Source organism: Vulpes vulpes, chromosome 4 (genome assembly GCF_048418805.1).
Source record: "Vulpes vulpes isolate BD-2025 chromosome 4, VulVul3, whole genome shotgun sequence".
NCBI lineage: Eukaryota > Metazoa > Chordata > Mammalia > Carnivora > Canidae > Vulpes > Vulpes vulpes.
Window position 1 is genome coordinate 120922061 of NC_132783.1, and position 15810 is coordinate 120937870.

Consider the following 15810-nt stretch of genomic DNA (forward strand, 5'->3'; position numbering starts at 1 on the left):
GATCTCTTCGCTGACCCAAGGCACATATGTCTTCTTAAAAACTTCACAGCACACATCAGCATGAAAAGGATTATGTGTGGTGTGAACAATAGCTTGGCTGACTTCATTCCCCCAGAATGGAATGCATGTTTCATTTGATCTATGACTTAGCACAAAAATTGGAGAAAAGGAGATCCAGCTTCTATCCCTTTAAAGAATCTGGATAACTGTGCATCTTAACAACAAAAAGGTCCAGGCCTTCATAAGTAAGTCTCCTTAAACATGAACAAGAAATTAAGCAATGCAATTGATTTTAATTCCTCTATTAACTCTGTTTTCCCAATCATACTTAGTAGTTTTTGAGATGTGAACTTTGTATCATTCATCTAATATCAGGAATATCTCGGAGTACTCCTTAAATCGGCATATACCTCAGACCTTCAAACCCAAATTTCTGATGGTGGGAACCCAGAATATGCATTTTATAAAAGTTCTCTTTGCAATTTTTATGTATCTTAAACTCTGAGGACCATGTTCTAGGAAAGTTCTTAAGCAGCTCTTTTAAAAATGCTTTCCTGAGGAAATCACACTTTCAAATACCATTACATAGTTCCTAGGGGAAAATAGTCCTATAATTTATAAAATCCATTTCCTGTTGGAAATTTTCCTTCAAGAAGCATTTTTCCTACTTGTGAGATTTTCAAAACTCATGTCAACTATAGTAACTGTGGCATAAGATTGGAGCAAATAATTTTTACCTCATCCTTTACCTATGTTAACTTAAATCCAATAGTGGAAATCACAATTGGAATTGTCCTTTTAGCAGCTTGAAAATAAAAATTTTCCCTGATAAGAAAATACTAAAATAAAACTGTCTACTAAAAGCTCATCCTGTTAAACATTTAAGAAAGAAATCTTAAAGATTTCTTTAAAAATCTCATTTTTTAGACTTTCAGTTGTAATCCTAAATAAAATTTCATACTAGTAACATTTTCATTGAATGTGACCATGTACTAGCAGAAAAAATATGATTTCCCCCCATAAAATTAAACAAGAAAAGCATTAACTAGAAGGGCAAGCATTTTCTAACTCCCGAGTTTTCTTTTTAGACGTAGACTATTCATTAGTCACTCAGAGGAAAAGAGGAAAGAGGACTGTGGCCCCACCTGTATGTTGATGGTGTACTCAGCGCAACTCTGTGCTTGACTTATGAGCATATTCTTCTGCAAACACCTTTCATTATTTTCTTTAAATAAACCTCTGGAGGTTACTCTGGATGAATATAAGTTTGCATCAATTGTGATATTGTATATAATGGCTATGAAAAAAAATCATAAAGAAATGTTATTACAAATAAACCTTTACAGAAAAACCATCCCTGCCTTATTGTATCTTACTGGGTGAATTCAAGGACTTCGAGAAAATATAAAAACAGTCTTTACACTGCATTGTGAGCAGTGGCCAACCATGACATTTGTAATTCAGGCTCTGGTATGATGTAGGTGACTGTGGATACAGACAGATGGGATTCAAAGCATGGTTTGAAGCAGTGTGGAGCAAAGCAGATTTGCCACCAGGAAATCTACTGAGTGAATTTGGGCAAATTACTCACTTCCTCAAGCATTGGTTTCATCATCCCTAACATGGTGATATGATAAAGAAGCAGTTACTGAGTGCCCACAATTGAACACATTCTCATATGTTACCTTATAAAAGTTTTACTATCAACCTGGAAAATGGATATTATCTCATTTTTCAGATAATAGAATAAAAGGGGTAAATATACCAGCTCCATTCACAAAGCATGGTCAGAAATAAAACTGGGGTGATTTTGAAATCAGAACTCATGTTCTTTTAGCTTCCATGCAGTTGTGAGGATTAACTGCTATTTGAGGATTAACTGACATACTTTGAGGGAACACTCTAGATGCTTACATGATGGGAAGGCATGAAACTATGCAGTCATAAGTTTGGAATCAGACATACTTGGTTTGAATTCTAATTCCACCATTTATGAGCTCAATGGCTTTAGGCAATTTGTGTAACCTCTTTGAACCTCCATTTCCTCATCTATAAAACAGAGATAAACTACTACCCCAGGGAAATGAAAATGAGAAAAAAAAAACATAATACTACTACTAACCCAGGGAAATGAAAATGAAAAAGAAATGCAATAAAAATTGATGCCAGTAGCCAATATACAAAGTATCAGAGCCTTTAACTAGAGTCTGCTGCCCAAAACCGAGGAAGGTGATCTGATGATATTCAAAGTATCAGCTGCTTTATCTGGCCTTACTCCGTCTTATTTTACTCTTTTCAAGATTTTAGAGGTTGAATAGACTCCCAAAATAGATTAATTCTACAGATAACCTTTAAAATACCTATTAGAGATATTGGATAATTTTTCTTGCTCCAATGACTTAGTGAAGTTAACAAAGATAGATAAAATGCAAGTAAATCAAATGGACTAAAAGCAAATGATGAAAATAATACAAAGGAAACACAATGACAGGAAGGTGAACACAGCCAGACATAGTTAGTACACATGGTAATACTAGTTCATTTTTCTCAAGTAGTCTCATGAAAAGGATAGCCTCCTAAGCAATATACTAATTTTGGGGGGGTTATTAGCTTTAAACCAGAGTGAACACCTGATAAAATAAATAATAAAGACCATATGCTTTATAAATTTACAAAGTTGTGAAGATGGGATTCTTGTCTTACATACTTTTATTGCCAAGCAATTAAGTGACAAAGGATCATGACTGGCTTGTCTGTGTGGACCTGAAGACATCAAGGAAAAGGTGCCCAATGGAAAGGAAGCCCAGGGAAGGACATTCCCTGAAGTCAGAAAGCTGCTTTCAAGTTATAGCAAGAGAAGGGTTGAAGCCCCATCAAAAAGGGGAAGATTTAGGGGATAAATCCAGGCTTTCAGGCCTGGAGAGCTAACCAGCCAGCCATTTCTGCCAACTAATCTATTTCCCAAATTAATGTTTTAGGCAGACTAGCCCCTTAATGTTTTTCCCCCAGCTTTGTTAAGATGTATTGGAGATATAATATTGTATCAATTTGGGGTATACAATGCATATTGTTATGTATGTGACAATGTATGTTAATTTATATATGTAAATATTAGAAAATGATTACAATAAGGTTCATTAACAGATCATCACCTCACACAGTTGCAATTCTGTGTGTATATCTATATGTATGGTGAGAACTTTTAAAATATACTTTCTTAGCAACCATCAAATATACAACACAGTATTGTTAGCTGCAGTCATCATGCTGTGCATCACATCTAGTCACTTAGTATTTATACAGAAATGGTTTTTGACTCAACTCTCCTGGCTACTCAAACGCACCTGCTACAAGGCAAGCCGTGAGATGTGCTACTCAGAGTCGGGTCAGTGTTTGAAAGCCTGAAAGGAAAAATGCCAGATAGATATGAAAAGTAGGAAACCATGGAAAGCATGCCAAGATGTGGATCTAACTTCTGCTTTAGGATTTTAACCTATGTATTTCTTGGTATGAATCATGACAAAGGCTGAAAATAAAGGGGCAGGTTAAAGTTGGTTTGTTAACCGCTTAATGAATCACTTATAGGAACTACAGGTGTCTGAAGGTTAGAGCCAAAATCTGATGGAAGGGGGATGAGAACCCATGAAAAAAACAGCAAGAGAAAGAAGGCTGTGTTGCATCAAGTACTAAGTCCATTGCCATGCTCTGCAGGCACTGGAACAGGAGAGATTAAAGTGAGGGGTGGTGGTTAGGAAGGACTTGGCCACACCCTGAAAGGGGACTCAGCTGGTCCGAGAGAGAGATGGCAATTCCTGGTGACATTTGTCCAGTTTTCCTTACTCTTTCCTGCTGACAGAACACACTTCAGATTTTTATTCTCTTCTCTGGATTATTTAGAGCATTTTATTTATTTATTTATTTATTTTTTAATTAATTTTTATTGGTGTTCAATTTACCAACATACAGAAAAACACCCAGTGCTCATCCCGTCAAGTGTCCACCTCAGTGCCCATCACCCATTCCCCTCCAACACCCGCCCTCCTCCCCTTCCACCACCCCTAGTTCGTTTCCCCGAGTTAGGAGTCTTTATGTTCTGTCTCCCTTCCTGATATTTCCCAACATTTCTTTTCCCTTCCTTTATATTCCCTTTCACTATTATTCATATTCCCCAAATGAATGAGAACATACACTGTTTTTCCTTCTCCGATTGACTTACTTCACTCAGCATAATACCCTCCAGTTCCATCCACGTTGAAGCAAATGGTGGGTATTTGTCGTTTCTAATTGCTGAGTAATATTCAGAGCATTTTAAACACTGGGCACAAACCACCTATTGTTTTATATTTTCTCTTATTTCATGCATGTTAATTCCTCAAGAATAGGAATATTTGGTACTTGTGCTGAACACACCGTATCTAGATCATGCCATAACCGACATACAGTATACTAATATAGACATACACTAGTATCATCCGTGTGTGCCCAAGATTTGAGGTAAGGAACCCATGGGTAAAGAAACTTGGATAGAGTTGGGAGAGCCCGAGACTAGGTCACAGAGACAGTAACTTTCTGCGGCAGAATGTTACCTTCTAGAGACAACTGGGGAAGATCTAACCATACCTTCCATGCATAATTAACCATTCTCACACACCTCAAATGTGTGTCAATTTAAATGTCTGCAAGACCCTTCCTTCTTTTGGTCTATAAACCCAAAGTGTAGGTTATGTTCACAACTAAGACTCTACAAGCAAACCTATCTCCACACAGATTACTTCAGGTCAACCCACCCACTTGATCGTTCTGCTTAGTAGGTCTAAACTTGGCGCTGAAACAGAGCTTGAGTGTTATGTCAGCATTCTTGTTGAACAAAGTAATTTTATCTGGTGTGAATGAAGCATCCACAGATACATCAGCAATGCTTTGTGACCTGAAAGACATAAATGGAAGTAGGTAGTTACTGCCAAGGGTACATGTTATTACCTTCACCTAAGGGACCCAGGGCCAGCATTATCAAATTATTCTCTGCACAATCTAAGCACTTGAGCAGTATTTCATATATGAAAGCTCTAAAGTGGCAAGTAGGAATAATGTCTTCTGTGTTGTGACTCTATTACCAGCTCAATCCACATTTAATTTTTTTCGTGTGTAATGCATGTGTAAGTGAGTTTACAATCTCTTTGCAAATGAAGTACAGTCATGGTCCTGGCCGTGTTTTGCCAGTTATAGAGAGTGATATTAGCTCTTCTCACAAAAAGAAGAGAGAGAGCAGATGGCAAGGTGGGTGTGGCTGTGGCTGAGGAGCATGGCTGAGGCTGTCTCTCTGTTGCCTCCCTTAATGGTTGGCAACAATTCTTTGATGTGTGGTATATGACCATGATATGATGGTGGCAACTAGCCTGACACCAGAAAATGGCCGAGGAGCCTCTCAGGCAGGGAGCTAAAGACCTCTGACTCTGGCACAGCCCTTTATATATCTGGAAAGCTGTCACATACACGTGGTCTCATTTGCCCCTAGAACACTCCTGTGAAATAGAACAAATATTGTCTCCCTTCTGATGAAAAAGTATGAAACCAAAGATATTTGGTAACTTATCAATTTACTGAGTAATAGCAAGTGAAGAGTTAGAATTCATGTTCTCCTAGTTCCTCTGTCAGTAAAATTTTGTACTTCATCATAACGATCCTTGTGCACATGCTGCATTATTTACAGAGCAGCAGGTAGTAATTAGTAATTTCACTGCTTTGAAAAGTACCACCGCAGAAAACATTTTTTCTTTAATTTCAGGTATCATCTTTTAAAGGACTTGAGTCAATTGAAAAAATTATTTTGTCAGTTAATTGTATACCTATAAGGCCCCCTAATAAGTAGTCATAAAACATCTAACAACATGTTCTCAAACCTACAAGAACTAAAATGTCAAGTGAATGTTTTCTGTAAGTCAATATCTTTTAAGAGCATCTTTTATCCCATTGGAGATGGTGGTATTGATTGAAATTATTTTGTTAACTTGCTTTTTAAAAATTATTCTTAGCAAGATACCCAGAAAATCCAGTCTCCGCACCTTATAGGAATGTGACCACAAAATGGCATAAAACTAGCTTGACTGATACCTCAATAAATTGATCTGATTCCATGTGTCTTGACTTTCTGAAGAATTAAATCCACTTTCAAAGAAAAAGGTCTGGCCATCATTGGCTATATTAAAAGGTATCGGAGTGCCTGACTGGCTCAGTCAGTGGAGAATGTGACTCTTGACCTTGCAGTGTGGGTTCAAAATCCAAGATGTATGTGGAGATTACTTATCAAATCTTTAAAATTAAAAAAAGGGAGTGTCACAGTATAGTAATTATATTGACTATGAAGGATGAAGCCTACCAAGATGGCTACAGGGGGATGTTCACTGAAAGGTAGGATTTCTTAGAAATTAAAAAAAAAAAAAAAGTTCTGTGACTATGCCACCATATTTGTATTTTTCTAATGGCATGCTACTCTTAACTGATTTTATTCAGTAAATATATTTTTGAATCTGTCAGTCTTAAGTGTGATCTGTGAGTATCCCCCCACATGAAGTTTTCATTAAAATGATACACCTAAAATAATGCATTTTGGGATGCCTGGGTGGCTCAGCAGTTGAGTGTCTGCCGTCAGCCTAGGGCGTGATCCTGGGATCCCGGGATCGAGTCTTACATCGGGCTCCCTGCATGGAGCCTACTTCTCTCTCTGCCTGTGTCTCTGCCTCTTTCTCTCTGTCTCTCATGAATAAATAAATAAATAAATAAAATCTTAAAAAAAAAAACCAATGCATTTCATCTTTTAAAAGTACACATGAAATATTGTAAATAGTTTAATGAAACTCAGAAACAATACACCAATATGTAATGCTTCTCTGTTCTTGAAGTATTTGGACATTTAAAGTACATTTTTCAACAGAGACAAATGAACGGATGAAATATATTTTTTTGGTGGGGGAAGACTCGATCTAATTCTCAATTTCTTTCTAATTCCAACCCAATATATTTGTCTTTGTCTTTGAATCACACAGCCCTTGAATTCCTTATTGTTCCCTCTTGCTCTTCAACTCCTACTGAGGTCAATGAGAAGTCAGCTAAACCTAAATAATGGCTTCTTGTTTATGACTAATAATTTCAAAAGTTACTTCATAACCACATGAGAAGTTACACTTTACTTGTGTGGTCTGAGTTTTCAGTATTTTTAGGGCATTCTCATGAGGTTTCCTTTCTGTGAGCGGAGGTTAAGGTTATTTGGAAGATAATATTCAGAAATATCTTGGATACCATTTCAAAGGCTCTGTCTCGTCTATGTCCTTTTTCTGCTCACCTTATAGAGAATGGTGATAGCAATGGTAAGCAAATATTTTCTTTTCTCCCATAAGGAAAAATACTTTTCTTCCTTTGACACATAAATTATGACACATAATTGTCCTGGAGTCTTCTAGAATGCAGGTAGCATTTCCACAATTTCAGCACAATTATCTGCTCTACGTAGCAGGTCACTTTTTAATTAGCTAGTTTGTGTCTGGCTTTCAACTGACTCACCAGAGCTGAACCACTTGCCCAAAGGCACCAATGGATACGTCAGTGATGGAATCCCCATTTAAATCACCATAGCCATCCAAAGATCTCCCAAAGTACTGGAGCTGGCTCCTAAAGGCTCCATTGGATCCCAAGATTTTCTGTAAGAGCAAGATTTACATGAAATGATAATGTATAACAACTGAGATAGAAAAAAAGGGAGCTTCTACATTGCATAGTTAGATTCTCTACATAGCCACTTCTCAGGTTCTTTTATTCTCCACAAAATTCCATTCATTTTTCAATCACAGCTTTTCTCATCTGTTTATTATTCTTGCAGCCACATCATCACAGAAAATCACCAAGTCATCACCATGACTCTTTTAACATAAAAAAAAAAAAAATCACAACGCAGCAGCAGATCAGTGGACTGAGCAGGATTTGAAGCAAGCTCAGGTCATGGTTATTCTCCTAGCCCACATCTTTCATGACTTTAATGGAAAGTTGCCTGATCAATGAGGCCCCTTGGTCACCCTTAAGTACTTAATAACTCCCATCCCTGAACATTAAATTAAAAAAAATACCTTATTTACTATGATCTGGAACACTTTATCTCACTTATCTTATTCCCCCCCCTCCCCCGTCTCCTCCACAAAAATGTAAGATCCATAAAGGGCAGAATTTTATCTGTCCTGTTCTTTACAGCATCTCCAGAGCCTAGAACAGTGCCTGACACACAACAGGAGGTTTACTAAATGTTTGCTTAATGAATGAATAAGGTTCTACAGTAGTGGGATGGGTCAGATTACCTGCATGGTATGCTGTAGCTCTAATATGATGATACTCACATGTAAATGCATCACTATGGAACTCAGGATTACCTGGGAATATCTCATGCGAATGGTGCCCTTGTGACCATTGTAGATATACACAGCCCCAGAGTTCTGATTTTCCAAAGGCGAACCAACTATTACATCATTAAAGCCATCCATATTGATATCTGAAAGAGCTGCAATTGCTGAACCAAACCGAGCATTTTCAACACCATTGGGGCCTTCGAGAAACTGGTGCCAATTCAAAATGCCCTTGCAAGGGGGAAGAGAAAGATGATTAAAGCAAATTTTCCAACCTCCACCTTGAAAATTCACAGCAAATGATGCTCAAACCAATTTGTAAACTGTTAAAAGTAGGCAAGGTTTCAAAACTTGAATTCAAAATTCTCTAAGATGAGAATTATAAATGAGAATTCTAGCAAGTAAGCTCATAGGATATGTGCTCATAAACTGAGATGAAAGGGATGGATTCTCTTTACTGTGGCTGTACCACCTACATACCACACTATCCATATCTATGTCTCCTTTCCCCCTTAATATTAGAATCTTTACTTCTTTCTAAAACTTTTGATTTAAAGTTTGTTGATGAAAATATAATACCTTGAATAAAATTAAGGTAGAGACACAACAGAAAACACAATATCTTAATTTAGACCTTACTTAAAACTTACTGAACAATGGCATAATTATAATGGTATAGGAAGTAGAAAATGAGACCGCTAAGTTCCGATCCAAAACAGCAACCCTGAATTCTCCTCTTGCCTGGAACACATCAGATTACACCTATTAATAGGACAATTCCTCCTAGTACTCAGGGCTGACTAGACAGCTACTGAACAACCACAGACAGAGAAAATGGCAAGAGAACACCAAGAGAGACGAAGACACAGTAACACAGGGAAACTGACACAGAGGGGATGCAGAGGACTGAGAGGGCAGGAACAGATTCCACTGTCCTTAGGCACAGAAAATAAGCCACAATTTAAAAAGAGCGATTAGCATATAAAAGAGGCAACTCTAGAACTCTGCCACATGGTGGAGGAGCTACAGGGAAAGCCCTCCAAGTCAGAGGGATTGGTTTACATTATTACCATCCCACCTTAAAAGCCTAGGTCAGAGCAGGGTCTGGTCAGGTCTGGTTATTTCAGTGAGACCTCACTGACTTCAACAAGCCCAAGGTCCTCAGGCCCACACCAGTGTCAAAAAAAAAAAAGAAGTCACAGTTTAAAAGGGCCAAGGAGTGGTAGGAACACTCTCTCCTCATCTACCTCTAAAGCCCAGATTGGAGCACGGTCCAAACACCGTAAGTAGTGGGTTCAGATGCCACAACAGGCAGGTCCCAACCCTGTAAATGGCAAAGTCCAGTCATCATAGGACGCTTGCAACATGACCAAAGCCCAGGGTCTATAGGCCCATACCAGTCTCTGTGGTGCCAGGGCACAGCAAATAAGCTGTGGAATCTAGGGTTTTTGTTTTTTTGTTTGTTTGTTTCTGTTTTAAATTTTTTAATTAAAGCAAAACAAGTATTATTTTTAAATAAAAATGTCTTGTTTTATTTCTTCTTTTTTTCCTTTCCAATTTTATTTTTTTCTTCTTTTTGCAGTTTATTTTTATTTTTAAGATTTTATTTATTTGAGAGAGAAAGCACAATCAGAGGGAGGGGCAGAGGAAGAGAGAGAAGCAGACTCCTTGTGAAGCAGGGAGCCCAATGCAGGGCTCAGTCCCAGGGCTCGATCCCAGGACCCTGGGATCATGACCTGAGCCAAAGGCAGATGCCTAACTGACTGAGCCACCCAGGAGCCCCCCAAAAGCCACAGTTTTAGAAGAGTAACTTCTAAAACAGCTACAGCTCCAGCCAGCCAGCCAAAATGTCATCAAGCACACATAGTCTGCAAAGGGGCACCATTCTTAGCTGTTCTTCCTAATCCATAGAAATACAGAAAGTCAAGAAAAATGCAGAGACAGAGGAATATGCTCCAAAAGAAAGAAAAAAACTCAGAAAAAGAACTAACTGAAACAGATAAGCAACATGCCTGATAAAAAATTTAATGATTGTGAGGATACTGGGCTGGAAAAAAAAAAAGGAGGAAAATCTCAGTGAGACTTTCAATAAAAGCATAGAAAATATTAAAAAGAATCCATCAGAGTTGAAGAATACGATAGCTGAAATAGCAGGGGATCAACGGAGTCGAGGATGCAAAAAAACATATCAGCAACCTGGATGATGGGGTAATGGAGAGAAACAGCAGCTGAATAGCAGAAAGAGAAAATTTTTTAAAAACACAGGTTAAGAGATCTCATGGACAACTTAAAGCAAACAAACATTTGCATTATTGGGGCCCCAGAAAAAGAAAGAAAGGTGGAGAAAACTTATTTGAAGAAATAATAACTGAAAACTTCTCTAACCTAGGAAAGGAAATAGACATCTAAGTCCAATAAGCACAGAGAGTTCTAAACAAGATGAACCCAAGGAGGTCCACACCATGGCACATAGTAATTAAAATGTCAAAGTTTAAAGATAAAGAGAGAATCTTAAAAGCAGAAAGAAAGAAATAAAAAGTTACTTAGAAGGCAAAAATTTGTAAGCCTATCAGTTGATTTTTCAGCAGAAACTCTGCAAGCCAGAAGAAAGTGGCAGGACATATTCAAAGTGCTGAAAGAGGAAAAAACAAAGAAACAAACAAAAATACCTTATAGCCAAGAATACTCTACCAAGCAAGATTATCATTCAGATTTGAAGGAGAGATAAAGTTTCCCAAATGAAAGATAAAGGAGTTCATCACCACTAAATTGGCCTTACAAGAAATATTAAAGGGATTTCTTTAAGTGGAGAGGAATGGTCATAATTAGACATAAGAAAATTATGAATAAAAGATGTAAAATATATCATACTCATAAAATGTAGAGAAGGGAGTAACAGGGAAGAGAAGGGAGAAAAGAAAAATGTTCCCCCATTTGTCGCCTTTGAACCACCTTTGGAATGTATTTGAACTTAAATGACCATCAAATTAATACAGACTGCTATTTACTTGGAATGCTGTATATGAACTTCATGGTAATCATAAACCTAAAACCTATGATAGACACACAAAAAATAAAGAAGCCAAATATAACACTATAGAAACTCACTGATCACAAAGAGAATGAAAAGGAATAATAAGACAACCAGAAAATTTTAAAAATGGCAAAAAGACATACCTATCAATAAGCACTTTAAATGTATATGGCCTAAATGCTCCAACCAGAGACATAGGGTGACAGAGTGAATAAAAAACAAGACCCATCTATATGCTGCCTATAAGACACTCACATCTCAGACCTAAAGACATACAGACAGAGAAACATTCATCATACAAATGGAAGTGAAAAAGAAAAAGCTGGGGTAGCAATACTTATATCAGATGAAATAGACTTTAAAACAAAGACTGTAACAATAATCATTACATAATGATAAATCCAACAAGGGGATATAACAATTATAAATATCTACACATCCAACACTAGAGCATCTAAATACATAAAGCAAACATAAATGGAAATAAAAATTTATATTTCTACAAATAGTAGGGGACCTTAACACCCTACTACATCAATGGATAGATCATCCAGACAGAAAAATTAATAATGAAACAATATTTTAAATGACACATTGGACCAGATGGACATGGAGCATTCCATCCTCAAAACAGAATACACATTCTTTTCAAGTGCACATGAAACATTCTCCAAAGTAGATCACCTATCAGGCCATAAAACAAGCCTCAATAAACTTAAAAAGATTGGAATCATACCATGCATCCTGGTAACAGTATGAAACTAGAAATAAGTTATTATATATCGAGAAATAAAAAGGAGAAAACACAAACATGGAGACTATACATCATGATACCAAACAACCAATAGGTCAATGAAGCAATTAGTCAAAAAAGAAATAAAAAACATATAGATGAATGAAAATGAAAACACAATAGTCCAATATCTTTGGGATGCAGCAAAAGTGGTTCTAAGAGGAAAGTATACAGAATATAGTGATACAGTCCTATCTTAAGAAATAAGAAAAAGCTCGAATAAACAATCTAACCTTACACCTAAAGGAACGAGAAAGAAGAACAAACACAATCAAAGGAGAGTAGAATAAAGGAAATAAGAAAAAAAGACCAGATCTATTTTTAACTCTTTGAGGAACCTCCACACAGTTTTCCAGAGTGGCTGTACCAGTTCACATTCCCACCAACAGTGCAAGAGGGTTCCCCTTTCTCCACATCCTCTCCAACATTTGTTGTTTCCTGTCTTGTTAATTTTCACTATTTCCACTGGTGTGAGATGGTATCTCATTGTGGTTTTGATTTGTATTTCCCTGATGGCCAGTGATGCGGAGCATTTTCTCATGTGCTCGTTGGCCCTACAACCCAAAAATTGCACTGCTGGGGATTTACCCCAAAGATACAGATGCAGTGAAACGCCAGGACACCTGCACCCCGATGTTTATAGCAGCAATGTCCACAATAGCCAAACTATGGAAGGAGCCTTGATGTCCATCAAAAGATGAATGGATAAAGAAGATGTGGTCTATGTATACAATGGAATATTACTCAGCCACTAGAAATGACAAATAACACACCGTTTGCTTTGATGTGGATGGACCTGGAGGGTACTATGCTGAGTGAAAAAAGTCAATCAGAGAAGGACAAACATTATTTGGTCTGATTCATTTGGGGAATATAAAAATTAGTGAAAGGGAATAAAGGGGAAGGAGTGAAAATATCAGTGAGGGTGACAAAACATGAGAGAGACCTAACTCTGGGAAATGAACAAGGGTAGTGGAAGGGGAGGTGGGTGGGGGGTGGGGGTGACTGGGTGATGGGCACTGAGCGGGGGCACCTGGCGGGATGAGCACTGGGTGTTATGCTATATGTTGGCAAATTGAACTCCAATTAAAAAAAAAAAAAGGAAAGGAAAAAAAGACCAGAGCAGAAATAAATGACTTAGAAACAAACAAACAAACAAAAAGAAAAATTAATGAAATAGAGTTGGTACTTTGAAAAGATAAACAAAATTGATAAACCTTTAGCTGGATTCAAGAAAAAAAAAAAGAGGACCCAAATTTAAAAAAAATCAGAAATGGGAAGTAACAACTGATATCACAGAAATACAAAGGATTATAAGAGAATACTAAAAAAAGCATATACTAGCAAATGGGACAAATCAATCAATCAATCACATCACTGCAACAAAACAAAGGATAAAAATTAGGATCATTTCAATAGGTGCAGAAAAATCATGTGACAAGATTCAACCTCAATTCACGATAAAAAAAAAAACTCTCAACAAAGTGGGGTTAGAGGGAATATACTTCAACATAATAAAGGCCATATATGAAACACATGCAGTTGGCATATACTCAATGGGGAAAAACTGAGAGGATTCCTTCTGAGGTTAGGAACAGAATAAGGATGTTCACTCATCATTTTTATTCAACATGATACTGGAAGTCCTAGCCACAACAATCAGACACAAAGAAATAAGAGGCATCTATGTTGGTAAAGAAGAAATTAAACTGTTACAATTTGCAGACAACATGATGCTGTATATAGAAAAATCCGAAAGATCCATTCAGCGAGGAGCCAGACTTGGGGCTTAAATTCCTGGCCCTGAGGTCACTACCTGAGCCAAAATCAAGAGTTGGATACTCAACCAACTGAGCCACCCAGGCACCCCTGCTTTAGAATTGTTTTAATTGCCTCTGTTTGAGAGCTAATTTTTAAATTCATTTAAATAAATAAGGTAGAACAAATTATCACAACAGCAAAATGTAAAATTTACTCTATCAATACAGCTTCCCTTTTTTCCCATCCTTTCTCAAATTTTCTATGTCAACTTGTGCCTTTAATTCCAGTTTTCAGCTCCAAGATCATTATACTATGGGCATGGATCTAGAGAGCTCCGTCTAATTAGAGTATGCGAAGTTTTATGTTCAAGGACTAAAAACCCAAGAGCTACATGTATACATGCCTAACTGCTGAACTAAGCAACAGCATTTCCTGACAAACTGATGTAGAAAGCATCCAAACATTTGCAAAGTCCCTGGTACAATTTGTCTTTTTCACTGTAAAATGTTAACAAGATAGTTTGTTCTGTATTATGATCTCTTTACAGTGAAGAAGAAAAATTGAAGGAGATATTTGGAAAATATACAGATGTGCATGTATTTCAAAAATGATGTGCATTTATACTGACTTTGTTTGCAAATATATATTCAAAGACCTTTCATGGAAAACAGCAGTGCACCATACATTTAGCTCTTTCTCTAAAGGTTACGCTTTTTAATGTGATTTTTAAGATTATAAATTAATGGTTACATCCTCAAAGTGATGAAATATAAACCATACTACATATGAAAATTATCATTAAATAATTCTTTATTCTGCAAAAATGAAGATTAATTTACCAATACTGAAGGAAATTAAACTAAGTCAGTTTAACAATTTTCTTTACCCTTGTGATAGTACCTTTGTGATAGTAAACAGGTAGACTTTTCCTTCTTCTTTCTTTAGGTCATTCATGTACATTGGTGCACCCACCAAGAGTACATCTGTAATGGTGTCTTTATTCACATCGACCGAGCACAGCACACTGCCAAAATAGGAGCCAATCTGGAATGATAGACATATTAACCTTAGAATTCTAGGACTCATACACTCTTAACGTTACACTGTACTTTCATTTACTCACTCAACAAACAAGAATTGAGTGCTTCCTACTTGTAAGGTGCTAGAAACAGTAAGATGAATAACCTAGTGCCTCTCAGTTTGTATCATGATATAACACTTGGTTGTTAAAACAAAGTTAGCGTGCACATAAATCACCAAGAATGTGTCTGTAAAATCCAGATTCCAGAGACCCATTTCCAGAGACTCAGAATGGGTGCAATCCACACAACAGTATTTTAAATAAGTACTCTTAAGTGTTTCTGATGCTGGGGTGTGTGTGTGGGGTCAAAGACCACATTTAAAGATGAAACACTTAGAAGGTCTGTGAGGTGTGTTGTAGAGAAAGGCAGGAAGGGAAGAGGGAAGTGGGACAAATGTCTGTGCATGCGTAGTCAGATAAGTTATAGTAGAGGCAAGGGCTAATGCTGTGTGAGCAGAGTGCAGCGGAGCTGGAAAGCACACTAAGATTAAGTGTTATTTAAATGGCATCTTAAAAAAACAAGAAGTTTTCTAGGTGGAGAAGAGTGGACAAGCATTGTGATGGAAGTATCTGTGGCATGATGCTGGACAGGAGGGACGTTCTCCCATAGACTGGGACAGATGATCAGGTGAGATAGAGTGAAGCAAGAGAGGCTGGCGAGCTGACTGTTCAGTGCATGCCTACATGAATACCTCTTCAGGATTCAGAAATGAGTAAGAAAGGATTAATTCTATAACATGGTCATTGTTTTCCT

The 15810-nt window shown here is 37.2% G+C and overlaps 1 protein-coding gene across 1 annotated transcript in view; it reads right to left on the minus strand.

The window, feature by feature from the left end:
* The window catches only part of ITGA2 (integrin subunit alpha 2), a 102216-nt gene that overhangs the window by 23872 nt on the left and 62534 nt on the right, over positions 1-15810 (minus strand). Inside the window, exons 13-17 of the mRNA XM_072756935.1 lie at positions 14876-15019; positions 8415-8618; positions 7558-7694; positions 4788-4927; positions 1146-1297 (exon numbers count right to left, since the gene is read on the minus strand). Coding sequence (XP_072613036.1) covers positions 1146-1297; positions 4788-4927; positions 7558-7694; positions 8415-8618; positions 14876-15019 — 777 coding nt within the window. The remainder of the gene's footprint in view (positions 1-1145; positions 1298-4787; positions 4928-7557; positions 7695-8414; positions 8619-14875; positions 15020-15810) is intronic.